Raw genomic sequence first — 17619 nt, 5'->3', positions numbered from 1 at the left:
ATCTCTAAATAGTATAAAACAAAGACACTATCCGCGTCTGTCTGTTTGTGAACTTAGATCTTTTAAACATGCAACGGAGTTTGATAGAGTTTAAACCAGAGGTTCCCAAACTTTTTTACCACATAGACCACTTGCCATTTTTTTTTCCGTAGACCCCCTGCCTGCTGAATATTGAATTTTCCTAAAACTATTAACGTCTCATGTCATAATATTTATTTTTTTAGTAAAAATATTCCCTTCCCTTGCCTGCCCAACAACCGGGTGGCGGTATAGTTGCTCTGTCTTTACATTGTGCAGACAGGGGCACCTACACCAAATGAAAATGAAGCAGGATAAGCAACAGGAATTTCTTTCTTTAGCTAGCCCTACAGAACTGCCCCTTAAGTTCTTTGTCAGTGCTTATTCCGACCAGTTCTTCTTGTCACATGATATCCGATTCTTCAATGTTGCATTTTCATAGTCAAAATGTCCTCAAACTTAGTTTCGAAATCTGTGTGAAGTGCATTTAAATGTTGAACGTCATTATTACCCTGGACGTTTTTCAAAAACAAGTTGGGGAACTAAGAAAATTTGCGGCTTCCAATGTGCAATGTTTTGCTTGAGTATATTAATTCTGACGAGAAAAGGAACGTAGACTCTATTTATATACATCGATTAACAACTTTACCAAATATAAAAATACAAATATCAAGTAAGTAATTTCTCAGTCAATTATATTTGTGTTAGGTCTATTGTGTCATTTACGGAATTCCTAAATGTTGACTTGAGGTAAATAAGGGTTCGCTCATATGTACCCCCATTTGAATCTCGTGGACCCCCAAATTTTTTTCTCGCTGACATAGACCCCCAGCATGCCGATATCGACCCCTGGGGGTCCATATAGACCACTTTGGGAACCTCTGGTTTAAACTATCATTTAGAATATTTCTTCCGGAAGGTTTATATATATAAAACATGGAAATTATATTTATTGAAAGTAGAGAAAAGTCGAACAACACCGGGTACACATAAGCTATTTTGTTGTATTAGTTAGTTTTTCCTTCAATGATAGTGCATGTTTTACTTATTGAAACTTATTCATAGCAGAGGGTAACCTAATGATTAAACACGCACAATGATTAACGTAGAATCATGTCCGTAATTGATCTAGTGATAATTACTTTCATATAAATATCTAAATACAGGGTTTTCCAATGAGAGGTGTTATTTTGATATTCAAAGAAAAATGCCATTTTTTAACATATATGATCGAATGTTTATTTCATTATAAAGAGGAAGGTATGCTGTTAATAGTGAAAAATAACATCAGTCAAATGACCACCACGAGCACGCATACTGGACCATATCCTTTTCATGAAATTTTCCATAACCAAATCGCAAAGTGGCTGCCTTATGTCCTCGATAGCCTCACGAATTCCATCTTTGAGGTCTTGAATCGACGCTGGGCTTTTGGCGTAGACCTTCTCTTTCACGTGGCCCCAAAGGAAGAAGTCTCAAGGTGTTAAATCACAAGATCTCGGTGGTCAATTGTGACCACCTCTTCGAGAGATAACACGGTCCCGTAAAAGATCAATGGTTTCGTTGCTTGTGTGGCACGTAGCACCGTCTTGTTGATAGTAAACGTTGTCCAGATCAATACCATCCAATTCCGGCCATAAAAAATCATTAATCATCTCTCGATAGCTCTTTGAATATCAAAATAACACCTCTTATTGGAAAACCCTGTTTGTAGTATTAATTATGGATGCGCTGTACGCATCTGTCTGTTTGTGCACTTAGTTCTTCCAAACTACGCAACGGATTTTGATATGGTTTTCACCATCATGTAGAGAATTTCTTCCGAAAGATTTTTATATATAATACATGAATATTATATTTATAGAACTCCGAGTAATAGTTTAGAGAGGCGTTGCTCGACTTTTCTCTATTTTCTATACATATATGCATGTATTATATATTTAAACCTTCCGGAAGATATTCTATAAAGATAGTGAAAACCCTATCAAAATCCGTTTCGTGGTTTAGAAGAACTAAGCGCACAAACAAACAGAAGCGGATAGCGACCTTGTTTTATAATATTTAAAGATAAAGAAGATAACAAGGAAATCAAATAATGATTCTAATCGTAATAATATAAAAAAATAAACCCGTAAAACAGTTTTTTTTTCTATAATACATCTGTTTTTATTAATACGGCGGCCTCCGTGGTTGAGAGGTAAGCGACTCGAAGATCGCGGGTTCAAATCCCGACGTGCGCAAGTAAATTTTATTTGATGAATTCATCTTACTGCACAATTTATTAATTTAAATAATATAGTGGAAGATACTCTCAGTATCGCCTTTTCAGAATTTAAACGTTGCTTGAAACGGTTTATTTTTTCAATATATATTTGTGTGTTCAGGTTTATAATTAATTATTGCTTAAAATAATTTATTATCCTCTGTGCTTTGTATTAAAAACCTTGTCTTATAAACATAAGTTTACCATTAATAAAAAATATATGTATTTATTATTTTTAACCAATAATTATTAGCCTGAACACCTATACACATGCTCTTAGAGCACCTTACCGCCAATCAGAAGGTTGCGGGTTCAATTCCCGTCAGCCGCATGTATTTTTTCTCGCAAGATTTTTTCAATTTATATATGTGTTTCAGGCTAATAATTATTGCTTAAAAACAATATGTTATCATTTGTGCTATGCATAAAAAACCTCGTCTCTTAAACATTAATTTTATTAATTATTAATTAAGTTTATCATTAAAAAATATTTATTTATTCATTAATTCAAGAAAACAAAATGGTTGTAAATTACGCCCAAGTTTAAGCAAACTTCACAACGCATCTGTTAAGCTTAAGTTTCTCAGAAACTCTTTTATTACCGAGATTTGCCCTGAAACAAACAATATATTTATTATATAGCGTCCATTATTTTTAAATTATGATACTAGTTTCTCTCCGTGTTTTGACCTAAATCAATTTAGACCTCAACTTAAAAAATCATTTTATAATGCCTTTTTTGTGTGTGCATAAGATATCTCTGCTTCTATCCTAATTGGAGCGGATATACGGACATCGCCAAATATAGAGAAACAAATGACCCATTTACCAAGTTGATTTTCACAAATTATTCTCTTGAAATGTAAATTGCATTTCCCGCCAGTTCCGCGGCCGCGCGGCGCCATTACATTTAACGATCTCAGACGCGAAATTATTTTTCTACAACCTACCTTTAAATGTCTTCAAATTAAAAAAAATAAACACACCAAGAGAAAGAAAAGATCCTACCCTTTACAAATGCCAGAATTATTCAAGGTCGGGATAATAATACTATAAAATTAACACTTTGAAAGACAGATAAAATTACTAAAACCTTCTTTCCCAATGACGTTGTACTATAGATGTGCTGTAGAAATCTCAAAGTGGCGTGAAAAATTTACGTCAATTGTAGTGCTTTCAATTTAGTAGTTTTAGTCCTAAACTGTTACGCGTCGCATAAGGCGTTTTTAATGAGAAAGTGTTTTAATTACTCGGAAAAGTCAAGGAATAACATTTAATTTGTAAATAGACGCAAATTACTTATTATTTTAAATTATATTTAATGCGTCATTAGATAAAATTCAAGGCCGACAGAGTAAAGATCTGGTCGCGCAACTGCCAAATTACGAATTCACTGCTGTAGCTAAATAAACTTCAGTCTTGTCTAATCACTCTGTTTATTTAAATGCTTGCAGTAAAACAACATAAGAATTAGCAGTAACAACGAATATCAACAAAAATCGCCGCCATTTGTAAACTGCCGTTGCTCTATTATGGCACTGAGTTAATTCATTCGTGCAGACATTTTTTAATGTCTATCTACAAGAACAAAGTTTGAATTGATGAACTGACTGGAAACATAAGAGTTTTTCATACTTGCCACCTTTTTTCCTCATTTTGCTAGTCAATAACATAATTTCCTTTCCCGCTTGTAAAATGAATTCCTACATAACCTATAATTACAGTACCTACCAATTCTCAATACTCAATCAAACCAAACTTTATTTTTTTTTAAAGTTTTATAGGCATCCAAAGCACTTACAATTCAGTCGATTTCAGTTTCATATGACGCGTAGATAAAATTTAAAATAATACGCATTTCCACCCCGGGTTAGTATCGAATCTCAAAATTTGCAGCCTTGGGTTATTAATAAACATTGTTTGAAAGAATATTTTATACCATTTTTGACTAAAATCTTGTTTGCATTTTTATACGACCATAAATAACTGAGGTAAAAATTCTTCATTGTTGGTAGGGAGAATTTTCGCATACTTACTACGTACCTATATATTTTATAATTACATACAATATGCTTTATGTACTTTGCGGAATTCCCGACATTCTTTTGAAAACCAATGTTGAATGAGGAATTATAAACATAATCCAAGGACGTTTGATTTTCGGTTGAAAAGCAACAGAGATAACATTTTTATCTACAGATAATAAACGCATCAAAATGCAAAGCATACGTTTCGCAAAAGAATTTAGCTAAAAAAATAAACATGCCACAGTGTAGGAACACTTCACATGGGGAAGAAAATACAGAAACAAAAATGAATTGATAATTGGATTGGTCGGGAGTCAGTGTGTGGAAATATAGGTACATAATACGTAATACCCACGCATACTCACAATTTACACAGATAAATTGTGAACATTTTATGTTAAAGATTTTATTTTCCACTGTCATTGACAAAAAATACATACAATATAATGTTATTAGGAAGTAGGGGTACCTACTTATCTTTCTGGTAATATTTTGGTTCAAATCTGAATTGTGTTCTATTTTTAAAGTGCGCTAAACTAAACCAAATAATTTGTTTTGACAGGAGGGAAAACAAAAGAGTGACAAAAGTTTGGGGTTTTTTAGGTTGAGATTTAAAAAACTATGTTCGTTATTTTATACAAAAAAAAACTGTATAGATACATACCGAACACGTAATATTACTATTGTTGTAAAAAAACTACTAGTCTTAGGTATAGTTATGGTATAGTTTGACCGAACTTGTTATTTTCTTGCCTTTTGAATTTAAATTCTAAGACATGTCTTAATTTCCCGTTAGGGAATTTTCTTCCGCTTTTTCAGGTTTTACTTAGTGTGTAATTTAACAATCTCTAGCAATTGACAAACAACGCGAGGAGATAAGAGACGCAAAGGAATGTACCCACCACATAATCTGATAAAAAAAATTCGGCAACAGAATATTTACACGAATAATTGGGTCATAAAGATAATGTTGTGGACTTGGAAAATGTACATTCCATTCATAAAATAACTAGTGTTGGCTATTTCGAGCGCAAATTGTAAAGGACCTTCTACCATTTTAAAAATAATATCCCAGTTTCGAAAAGTTTTCAACCAATAAATGATTTTTAATTGCTTAGAAAAATAAAAGCTTCCATTCAGTTATGGGCATTAGCTAAATAGGTATGTGTATCCATTTGGTAATAATTATCTCTGTAAAATAACAAAATTATTTTGTTTATTAAAGCGATTAATCTAAACATTTCAATAATGATTACAATTGAACCATTACAATTCGTTAATAATTTTAAAAAAATAATCGGTCACTGTCTACGGTGATATATGTTCTTGATCGATGTTTACAAGTTAAAACGCAACCATTTTCATTAAATGAAATTGAGCACTTTTTAAATTCTCACGACGACGGCAACGGAACGCGGCGTTTCGTTTATAACGTGTGATAAGATGTATGCATAAATATACCACTCTCGATGTATGGTAATGATTGCATTTCTTCTTTGGCCGAAACAGAAATACCTACGTACATTTTTTGTCTCATTTTCAACACGCTCTTGTGTAGCGTCTAAGAAAGAGCTGCAGCATCATTTTGATAAAGAACGTACGTTTTTTGTTTTATTTATGCCGTTACTGTATCAATTTTAAAAGCGTCCAAAGTCATTAAATGATTCTAATAAAAAAAATTGTTTAAAACCTATGGGAAGTTTAGCTGTCATTTTTTGAGAAAAAAATTCCCGATGTTTTATCTTTGTGTCCAAGCGATTATTTCGTAACATTTACAAATTATTTCAACTTTTCTAAATCCTATTATGATATTGCAAAATGTGTCATTAGACCATCACCGTAGGTACTTCAACTTAAATACTTGTAGGATCAGGGCCGGTTTTAGTACCTACTATCAGCGCCCTGGGCGAGATTTTTACGGCGCCCCCTAACTGCAATTCAATTCCATACGAAAAAAGGCAATGGGTATAATGGAATAACCGTTTATTAAAAAAAAACTATTTATTTAAAAAAACTTCACTTTTCTAGCCTTTCTATCGGCGAACTCTTTTATAAGGTTATCAAAATCGATATTTTCAGCAATTTCATTTTCGATTGACAAAGTTGCCAAGTTTGTCAATCTAGATTGTGATATTGTCGATCGCAGATAGGTTTTAATCAGCTTAAGCTTAGAAAAACTCCTCTCCCCACTAGCAACCGTTACAGGTATAGTCAATAATATACGCAATACTATCCACACATTTGGATACAGTTCTCGTAGGTTGCGATCTTTGATAAAATTTAAAACATAAGCAGGGGTAACCACATTCTGATTAGGCAAAAAAGATTTCAGGCTTACGAGTTCATCACACAACATACAACCATCTATATCAGATTTAGAGTCTACAGTTAATTTCAATTGGAGATTACCACAGAGTTTGACAAGGTCGGGTTTTTCCGGAATCTGTTTTATATTGTACAAAAAAGACTAAGATTCCGAGTACTCATTTAACTGTTCAAATCTTTCATTAACTGAAATTAATGTAGTGTCCAAGAGAGAGTTGAAAAGTTCAACCTCAATTTTTTTTCTGGAGAAGTTATAGGCTCGTCGTGGGCAGTTTCACCAGCTTGACGCTTAACAAATCGAATTCTTGTTGTGGCTCTAAACACAGGTTCAATTTCTAGTTCTTCAGCTAATCCCTTCGCAGTTAAAATGGCGCTTTTAAAGCCAGTATTTCTATATTCTTCCAAGAAAGTGCAGCATTTTTTCAACATTTCTGTACATTTACTGATATCCATATCTGTTGATTGTAGAGAATTACTAACGACATTAATTTTAAAAAGTATGCCATACCAAACAACCAACGAAACTATGAAGCTGAAATCTTTTAACTGTTCGGCTAGAGTAGTAGCCTCATGAGAGACTTGAACATCAGTTTTCTGAGTTTCAATAGCCAAAGTAATTAAAGCGTCATGGATGGCACTAATTTGATAACGGACTGCTTTAACACTGTTTATTCTTGCTTCCCAACGTGTGTCACTGAGCTTTTTTATAGTATATAATCCCAAATGATCGGTTAGAATTTTCCATCGATGAACAGAAGCTGAAAACAATGTGAACAACCTCTGAAGTACCCCAAACAAAGTGACTGATTTTACGGATGACTTAGCGGCATCGCATAGTACGAGATTGTAGCTATGACAACCACAAGGTACATAAACAGCTAAGGGATTTATGTCCAGAATCCTCCTTTGAACCCCAATATTTTTCCCTTTCATATTCGCTCCGTTGTCATAACCCTGACCCCTAAAGTCGTTCAATTCCAGTCCGTGTTTATTTAAAACATCAATAATAACTTCAGTCAGTTTTTCACCAGTCGACTCATTTACAGGTATAAATTCTATGAAATGCTCTTTTACTGATACTTTATCGTCATCTGATGATAAATCAACAAATCGTATTGTCAGTGAAAGTTGTTCTACATGACTAATGTCCGGAGTACAGTCAGCTTTAATAGAATAATATTTTGATTTCTTTGCGCGAGATATGATTTCTGACTTTATTTTTTCACCGATCAACTCTATTAATTCATTTTGAATGTCTTTTCCGCAGTAGTGGTCTGAAACATCACCCTTCATAGCTAATCGCAAGTGCTCCTGCATAACTGGATTAAATTTGGCTAGTAGTTGTACTAAGCCCAAGAACTTTCCGTTATTTGGCGTATATAGTTTGTCAGAAGTACCTCTGAACGCCATATTGTTTTCAGCTAAGTAAAGTGTAATATGCATCAACTGTAAAATACGCCAACTCTTTTTGAATAAAAATGAAATATTAAAAAGAGATGGATAATGTTTTTTATTGTTTTTCTCTATGGTTGCCAATTGGTTGGGGATTCCCGGTAAAATGAACTGCATGCGGTGCAATCGAAGGTTCCATTCTAGATTCTAGCGTTGCAACCATAACAATTTTTTCCTTATATTTAGGGAATTTACGAGTAAGTAGTTAAGTAGGCCTCGTTCAAAGAACGAGGGATATAAAGAGGCGCGCCGGGCGCCTGTGGCGCCCCTTTAAATCCGGCGCCCTGGGCGGTCGCCCAACTGCGCCCTACCCTAACGCCGCTACTGTGTAGGATAAAATAAATGGGAGAAAAGGGCTGCTTTTAAAATCCTACGATAACGGCAAGACGACGGCAACGGCTTGCAACGTCTCATTTCTTTAAAAGTGCGAAGGAAATGCCAGAAAATAATTTTAAAAAATCCTTTGCAGGAATCAGACTTACGCCGTTCGTTTGTCTCACTATTATTTAGTGTGTAAGAAAGAGCTGCCGCATTATCAGGGCCGCCCTGAGCGAAACGGCGCATGGCACGAGTAAAATGTTGACGCCTATGTATGTAGGTGATCACTATAATCAATAATATTCGGACGATTTGTATTTTTGTGTAGCTGTGTTTTTGTGAAAAATAATCTCCAGGGTGATGTGTTAGGACCGTTAGGTATTATCAGCGCCTTGACAATGTGTGCCGTTGCCGCGCCGTCGCCGTGGGAATATCAAAAGCGCCAAATATGTAATTTCTCGGGATTTTCTTATTTTTTTATGATGGCAATATAAGTTCGTAAGTTGACGTTTCGCAATTTCGCTCTCAAAACTTTTCTCTGTTTTGAATTTAAAAGAGTAAATACATTGTTTTGATTGATTTCGTGATTATTGAAATTGCCTAACGGTAGGTAGGTATGTTCATTGATCTATTAGAATGGGTTGTTTCGGAGAATATGAACAATTGTTCAAATTTAAAAGTTAATTTTCAAGTTCTGTGAAAGATTTTTCAAGTTCTGTTATTATTTTAGTTCAGTCGATCAACTAGTTTATAATGATATTATAACAGAACTTGAACAGGACTTTCACAGAACCCGAAAATGAACGTTGAAATTTGATGAATTGTTCAAATTCTCCGAAACAACCCGTCCTAAAGTTTCGATCGTTTTATAACAGCAAGTTGTGAGTGGAATTAGTGTGTCGGAAATTTGTTTTTGAATAGGTTTCATATTATTTTTGGAAATATAAATGTTACGAGGTACCAGTGACCAGTTCAAGTTTGTCACATTTTTTGCTTTGTAAATCAGATTGCAAGATTTAACCCATGAAACCCAGCGAAAAACAGCGCCATCTGCTGGATGTAAAAGCAATGCGTGCTATTGTTTCTCTATCTGCACAGACAGACTCAGCCACAGCAGTGTGGGGTACAGCTAATAAATAAATAAATTGTTAAATCGTAAATCTAAAATGTATGTTATCCCATAGATAGGGCTTTTGACAGCTTATCGTGAGGATGGTGGTAGTCATAAATAAAATTTTACCATTTAAGCCTGTCGGCCCACTGGCTCGGTAATAGTAGAGACTCGACAAAACACGAAGACCCCGCGCCGAAAAGTAAAGTTCACTACAGTTTGCTTGTGATATAATACATATATTAACAATTTATTTTTCTTTCTTTACAGACCGAACGTTTGTCGAACGAGATCAAACCGAACCCATTGCTGTCCGGGATGGACCACGAAGCCACAATCTTCACTTTGCGTAGTGCGTAAGTGGATTAATTGTCTTAGAAACATATTAACGAAAGAAATCTGTTGTGTCCACCACAATGATTTGTATGGAATTTTCATCATCACTGGACTCTAAGGACGGGTTGTTTAACAGAATTTGAAAAATTCATCAAATTTCAGTTAAAATTCAAGTTCTTGGTTCAAGTTTGGGGTTCTATTCAAGTTTTGTTATTATGTAAATATTGGCCAGTTGTTTAACATAACTGAAACAATAACAGAACTTTAACAGAGCTTGAAAAATGAACTTTGAAATTTGATGAATATTTCAAAGTTAATATTCAAGTTCTGTGAAAATCCTGATCAAATTTTGTTATTATCCAAATAGTGTAAAACTACAGACACATGATGACATAATAGCAGTACTTGAATATTACTTTCACAGAACTTGAATTTTAACATTGAAATTTGATGAAACCAACCGTCCTCAGAAGGTGTCAGGTTAACTAATATTTTGGAAGTAGTTCCTTCTTGTATTGATATTTGAAATATCTAATAATGCAACATTTGTTTTTATTACTTGTCAAGTCATATGTTTATTTGGGAATGGCGATTGCATAATGAGGTGTGATAATAAACTAAAAAAATAGCATTAATTTCATTAAGAATAGCACATAACTGCTTTTTGTCGAAACCCAAATAACCACATACCCTTTTGGTTTTGTAATGATAACAAGAACTCTTATTTTATATTCTTCACTTTACACAATTTCCTACTTAATTCATAAGATGTTTTTGTTATGCTTAGTTTTTGTATAACAAAGCAGTTAGTAACATAGACATTCTAATTTATAGACGAGCCAATCAAGGAAAAGGAAACAAACTAACTTGCGCAGAGCGCAGGAGGTTGCGTGACCGTCCCACTTTCTGCGATTTATCAATAAATGAATCTGAAAGTATACAGGCAACTCGCATTGTAGTGTCATTATTCGGTCCTCGAAAACAAAATCTGCTTATAAATTACTAGTAATTTTTAAAATGGCGCGCAAATTTGCTGGCTGCATAAAAAATTAGCTACATATCCCAAATCGAGTAAACAAAAGTTCGGACTTGTTTCCAAAATTTTTTACGCTATTAGTCAATGTACATGACTGACGTCAAAGTTTATTCAAAGTATTCTCGAACTCTTCCGGTGACAAAAGTATGGTCACACGGTTTGCCTCCAGCTCGTCGAAACGATACCCAGAATTCATGATAGGGCAAGTCTATTCATTTAAATATCTATGGTTAATAACAAAATTGATGTAAAAACTCAAATACATTATTGCCAAACTATGGTTGAGAAAAATATTTTTATTATATAATTATTTACTGTTGGCAACGCAATTGTTATTGTTGGCACCTTATTTTGGCAACACAATCACAACTTTCTTCCTGTTTAACGGTTAAGTTCACATTATTAGCACTTTCGTTAGTGCATTGTTCAGAAGTCAGGAAGATTGCAAATATGCGCCAACACTAATTTCGACAGCGATTCCTTATCAATAAAAGTTCAATGTCACTTTTTGATATAACAAACACAACACTTAATAAAATAATATTTTGGCCTAAATTTATTAATTTTAATAATGAAAATTATTTTATCAACACTTCAAACGTTGAATAATATTTTTTTTTTTTTGAAATGCACTTGTAATATCTTTCATTATTTCTCATGAAATGTAATTAGATTTGTAAAATCTCATTACATGTTATTTAAAATATCATCCTAAAATTGTTGTGAATATATTTTTCTGTAAAGACACTGTGATAATGCTGTCCAAAACTTTGGCTAAAGTAGGAGGTTGTGCAACACAGTATATTACCCCGAAAATAAATCACAATGATACTTTTGGCCATGAGAATTTCAAATCATATCCTATTAGTAAAATTGTTTTAAATTTTACACAACTGGTGAACAACCATTTATCATACATTAATGTTTGTTTATCAGTTGTGTAAAATTTAAAACTCGTTACAACATGTGGCGCTGTTTTTTAAAAAAGCATGTTTTTGCCTGTCACAGGTGACATCTATAAAATATATGGGCATATTTTAATATAATAAAAACATACGCATATTTTAATGCGCCGTTGTGTCAAAATTTCAAAGCAATCGGAGAAGAACTTTCGGAGATTTAAGATTTTGAACAAACAAACATGTAAACGCTGTTTACTGATAAAATCACCTAGCTGTATTTATTTTGTTTTCTATGCTGTCAACTTCCTTCTGTAAAATGTGCTAATCCATTGATAATGATTATTGTTTAATATGTATTTAATATTGGAGATCATCTGCTTATCTTTCATAACCACTCAGATCTTAGGCCGGTTGTGCTATATTGTCTAAGTTAAGTATCACTATGATTTGTCTAATATTACACTGTTTGATGTTTTAGCACTGTGCCCCAGGACTTGTGGGGGCCCGGGGGTGTGTATCCAACCTAATCTGTGTCGGTGTGACGGTGGATTCGAAGGTCCCTCTTGCAACCAGCACAGTATCACCAATTTCAAAAGTCAGTGCACCAAATATCACCATACTTTCCTCTTACTGTGCAAAAAAATGCCTTTGTGTTCCCATGATGTGACGCAGGGTTACCATCGGAGTTTTGGATCTTATTACCCATTTCTATGTCGAAATATTGATCTTAATAAATTTATATGTATGCTAAAATATCTGGTTTAGGATTACCTACCTGAAATATTGATTTTATTTTAAATACAAGAGATATGGAAAATTTTAAGATCATGGTAAATTATCGTTTCATCATGGACATGGAAGATTAACACCCTCACTTAATCTTAATATAATTTATTATTGTTGTATTTTTTCTTTCTTCACCTAAACACTACTTCAATACAATCTCCCTAAACAGAGGGCTGAATTAGGCCCAATGACCTGGCCAATGGGTGTAATGAGACACATAAACAATATTTTTTGGTCCTACTGCCATCTGTTGATACAATTTAATACTATAATGTCCATACTTTATAAGATTTAATAATAATAAAAATACATAATTTATTATCTTTTCTCACTGGGATCTCCCATTACTGTATTTTAACGTTATTCAATTCTATTACTTGTTAGATTTTATTATATTATTAGATTGTAACACTTTATTAGATTGTACTTATTCCTTTCTTAGATTGTATTACTTTTTTAGATTGTATTACTTTTTTACATTGTACTACTTTGATAGATTGTATTACTTTATTAGATTGTATTACATTATTAGATTGTATTACATTATTAGATTGTATTACTTTATTAGATTGTATTACATTATTAGATTGTATTACATTATTAGATTGTATTATTTTATTAGATTATTTTATTTATTTGAGTCGAGGAGTTGCAAAACCCGCTTTGTTAACTTTTAAAATCTGGAGATAGTCTGAAAAACTGTTTGAAAGGTGTTTCAATATAAAAATAATTAATTTTGCCAAATGACAAATAATAATTCATTACTCTTTTGATGTATAGGTTATTTAAATGTGACCCTTGAAAATTTCCATCTGCCCTTTTGATATGCAGGCAGTATTAGGAGTTCAGGATGTGTTGATTATCCCCGATTATTTGTAATGGAGCATCAATATTTTTCCAGATAGAAATCGTGGTGGTTGCAAAAGAATATGTATGAATGGTGGAACATGCGTGAACGCAACCTGCTCATGTGCTCCTGGTTGGACCGGGGAATTCTGCATAGAACGTAAGTAACAAACTGGTACTTTTATTTACACAATACCTTTCATATTATTATGACATGTCTAGTTCATATCTTTCTACATACATAATGGTAACACCATATATTTTTTTCGGTGACCAGGTATCTCATCAAAATGATAGTTCAATACACCTACAAAAAGTGATATAAAGTGATGAAACTAAACTAGTTTAAATAGGTTACATAGGTAACTATTTAACCTAGTTTTTGTTTCATCACTTTTTAAAGGTGTGTTTAATTGTCATTGAAATATCATAAAAACCATTTTTTTTATTTCTTCATTTGAATAAATTCTCAAAGTTGCAAATAAATATTATAGTAATTGACGAGCAATAAAGAAGTTTTTACCACTGAATAGATAATAGAAGTGCCGTTTTGAAAGAAACCCACTGTACTAACTAACACCGAATTGAAAATTTCATGACGATAGTGAAATGAATTTTTGCATTTGAAATTACTTAAGCAAAGAATGGTCAGACTTTTGAACCACGAAACGGGCCGCATTGCATTTCTTGCGTTCTTCTTTATTCTGTGCTATTTACCTACATACTTTTCATATAACAGGGTAGGAACTAGGAATAATCTACTGTAGTAGAAATATTGGCAACACTAGATTGGTTTTAATCACAGACATAGGAATTAATAGACGAGAAGATAATGGCGAGGGGTAAAATCAACTGTTGAAGAACGAAGGGAGTGAAGCTGACTGTGATTCGTCAATAAATCAATCTGACAGTAAATAGGCATCTCGCATTATAATATCACCATTTACTTCTTAAAAGTAAAATCTGCTTTTGAATGGATAGACATTTTTACATGGGAGCGCAAATTACTCGCCACGTTATGAACAAATTTGCGAAGTCCAAATTCGGCAAAAAAATTCGGTTCTATTTTCAGAGTCGAATATTTCGTTTAAGTATTTAGTTAAGACACTTTTATAAATGTTCATAATTTACTTCCCAGCAACCAACCAGCTTTGTGTTTCGCGTCCAGACGTTTCTCGATGTGATAGTAACAACTGATTAATATTATACAATGTGAATATGCTTAAAATAAAGTAAAATAATGCTTATATATGGAATGTAATACGACAATTGGGTTTATTCTCTTTTTCACATCTATTTTTACAAGTTTTCATAGTACAAGTCAACATTTTGCCGTGTTATTTCGTAAAATGAACCGATGATGCCTCGAGCATAGTTCGCACAAGAATGATGACGTCACGTTTTCAAATTTCACTTGAGGCCATACGCGAGCCCAGCCGGCTCCAATGGAACCGGTATGGGGAGTGGGGATAATACGCTTTTAATCACTTAGGGCAGGTCTACTAATATTCATATGTCTACGGTTTTAATATTTGAATTTAAGAATCCTGAACAAAAAAAAAGCTTTATTTTTTGGTGTATTACGATTGTGGTATTTTAATTCTTTGTAATTTTTATGATTGCAATATTAAGTTTCACCGGTATAGTAGTCCCAGAGAGAGGTAGTATGTACATCATCGACGATTCTCAGGACTACTTTACCTATGTGCTTATGGTGATCAGATAAATCATCAAAATGATAATTCATCACATCTTTAAAAAGTTATATAAAGTCATGGAAAGTGATGAAACAAAAACTTTATTAACTGGGTTAGGTTAGGTTTAAATTTTTTTTTTTATCGTTGCTAATGATTTTATATCACTTTTTAAAAGTGTGTTGAATTGTCACTGTGTTGAGTTATCATGGAACCGTGCTTATATATCTACCATGTAACTTAGAGGGTTCAGTGATAACTCAACACAATGACAATTCAACACACCTCACCTATTTCACCTAGTTTTTGATTCATCACCTTTCATGACTTTATATAACTTTTTAAAGGTGTGTTGAATTGTCATTTTGATGAGTTATCCAGTCATCAAATTAGACATGTTACTTTTGCCCGTCTGCTTTTCTGAAATTGTTTTTCAAAACAGCCTCTTTCGTATTATCCTGTTTTTTTATGCTTTTGTTGTTTGAAATATGAGCAATGAAATACAAACCTTAGAATAGCAAATTAACAATGATCTTTTGTTTGTTTTTATTCAATGTGAAACGAATTAGTATGTAAACCATTTAAATAATGTTTTATTGTTTGTTTCCAGCTATTTGTAGAGAGCCATGCTTGCACGGAGGAAGATGTATTGCCCCTGACAGATGCGTATGCTTCCATGGTATCAGCGGGAAGCGGTGTGAAATAGGTGGGATTTCTTTATTATGCAATGTTTTGGTTTCGTATCTGCACAAATGTTTTAAATGCTTCTTTGCTCCGGAGTTAACAGTGTGTTTACACCAATCCGTGGTTTTTTTGTTAAGCACTTTACCCTTATTTCTCTACAAATTATGTGTGTACTAGGGTTATAGATAAAATGATTGTATACAAAATTATCGCATACAAAAAGATTGTAATCAAATGATCGTAAGCAAAGTGATCGCAAATAGGTAATATATGTAAATATAATAATGCACTTACAGTATATAAAGAGCATTTAAAATTTTTCAATTAAAGAAAGATTGAGTTTAAATTTATGATCAAATGGTAATTTATGATCAAATGGTAATTTATGATCAAATTGTAATTTACGATCAATTGGTAATCTACTATCAAATGGTAATTTACGATCGATTGTGAAATTACGATCAATTGTTAATTTACGATTAATTGTTAATTTACGATCATATGGTAATTTACGATCAAATGGTAATTTACGATCAAATGGTAATTTACGATCAATTGTGAAATTACGATCAATTGTTAATTAACTATTAATTGTTAATTTACGATCAAATGGTAATTTACGATCAATTCGTAATTTACGGTAAAATGGTAATTTACAATCAAATGGTAATTTACGATCAGATGGTAATTTACGATCAAATGTTAATTTACGATCAAATGGTAATTTATGATCAAATGGTAATTTATGATCAAATGGTAATTTACGATCAAATGGTAATTACGATCTTTTACATATAATCTTTTGCATACAATCTTTTTGCCTACGATCTTTTTGCTTGCAATCATTTGATTACAGTCAAAACGTCAGTTACCGTGAACTATGATTAAAAATCAATTAGTCTGCCTAAAGTTTAGAGTAACCTTTTTTAGTGTCAACACTATTCAAGTGACTCATAAAATCGTTATTTTATTTGCCGAGGGAACTGTCGAATCAAATTCTATTTGAAATTTAAAATTAACATAGGGATCTTATATTTGAAAATTTATTTGAAACAATTTGTAAACGAGTTGATAAAATATTTAAACAGAAATATAATATCTTCATATTACATTTTGAAATAGCTGAGACAATTTTTATTGGACTATCAAGAAATTTTATGTATAATATTCCTGAAAATGCGTACTTACACTCAATCTTAATTTTTAATCCGTCACAATCTCTGTTTTATGTATGATTTTGATTACGTTATGGATGCTAATTTTAATATTGAAAAAAAAAATTAAATATTCTATCAAACCCTTGGACCACTTACCCTGAATTATCTTTAGTATCCTAATAAGCACCATCACATAATTTTTATTTTTCAAATTGTAACACTGTGTTTGTGAAATTTTGCACCGTTTACTGAGTGTCCCTTCCCATCCCAGACAGACGCACGGGGCCGTGCTACACGGACATTCGGGGCAGCTTGTGCACTAACCAGCTGGAGGGAGTGGTCTGCACCAAGAACCTGTGCTGCGCCACTGTCGGCAAGGCCTGGGGGCACCCCTGCGAGCAGTGTGCTGACCATATGGACTGCGAACAGGGATTCCTCAGGAATCTCAGTTCCGGAGAATGCTTAGGTAAGTTTTTGAAGTACCTGCACACTGTGACTAGTGTCGACTTCCCCATTGAGATGCCCCATCTCTGTGGTGTTTTGGGAGACCATCTTGGATGGTGTAATTTTATCATAAATTTGTTGAAACTTTGTGCCTTTTCAATAAAAGTATTGTTCTGCTTACACTATATTTTGAGCATTTAAAAATGAAAATCTATAGATT

At 33.1% G+C, this 17619-nt stretch overlaps 1 protein-coding gene across 2 annotated transcripts in view; it reads left to right on the top strand.

The window, feature by feature from the left end:
• LOC149425952 (fibrillin-2-like) overlaps positions 1 to 17619 on the top strand; it is a 171129-nt gene that overhangs the window by 92058 nt on the left and 61452 nt on the right. For both annotated transcript variants that reach the window (XM_089642468.1, XM_089642460.1), the window contains exons 3-7: positions 9785 to 9870; positions 12267 to 12383; positions 13476 to 13580; positions 15725 to 15820; positions 17227 to 17421. In XM_089642468.1, coding sequence (XP_089498594.1) covers positions 9785 to 9870; positions 12267 to 12383; positions 13476 to 13580; positions 15725 to 15820; positions 17227 to 17421 — 599 coding nt within the window. The remainder of the gene's footprint in view (positions 1 to 9784; positions 9871 to 12266; positions 12384 to 13475; positions 13581 to 15724; positions 15821 to 17226; positions 17422 to 17619) is intronic.

This window comes from Hesperophylax consimilis, chromosome 2 (genome assembly GCF_061612785.1).
Source record: "Hesperophylax consimilis isolate HC1 chromosome 2, BYU_Hcon_1.0, whole genome shotgun sequence".
In the NCBI taxonomy this organism is placed as follows: Eukaryota; Metazoa; Arthropoda; class Insecta; order Trichoptera; family Limnephilidae; genus Hesperophylax; species Hesperophylax consimilis.
Note: the sequence above shows the minus strand (reverse complement) of the source record. Positions and strands in the feature narration are given on the sequence as shown.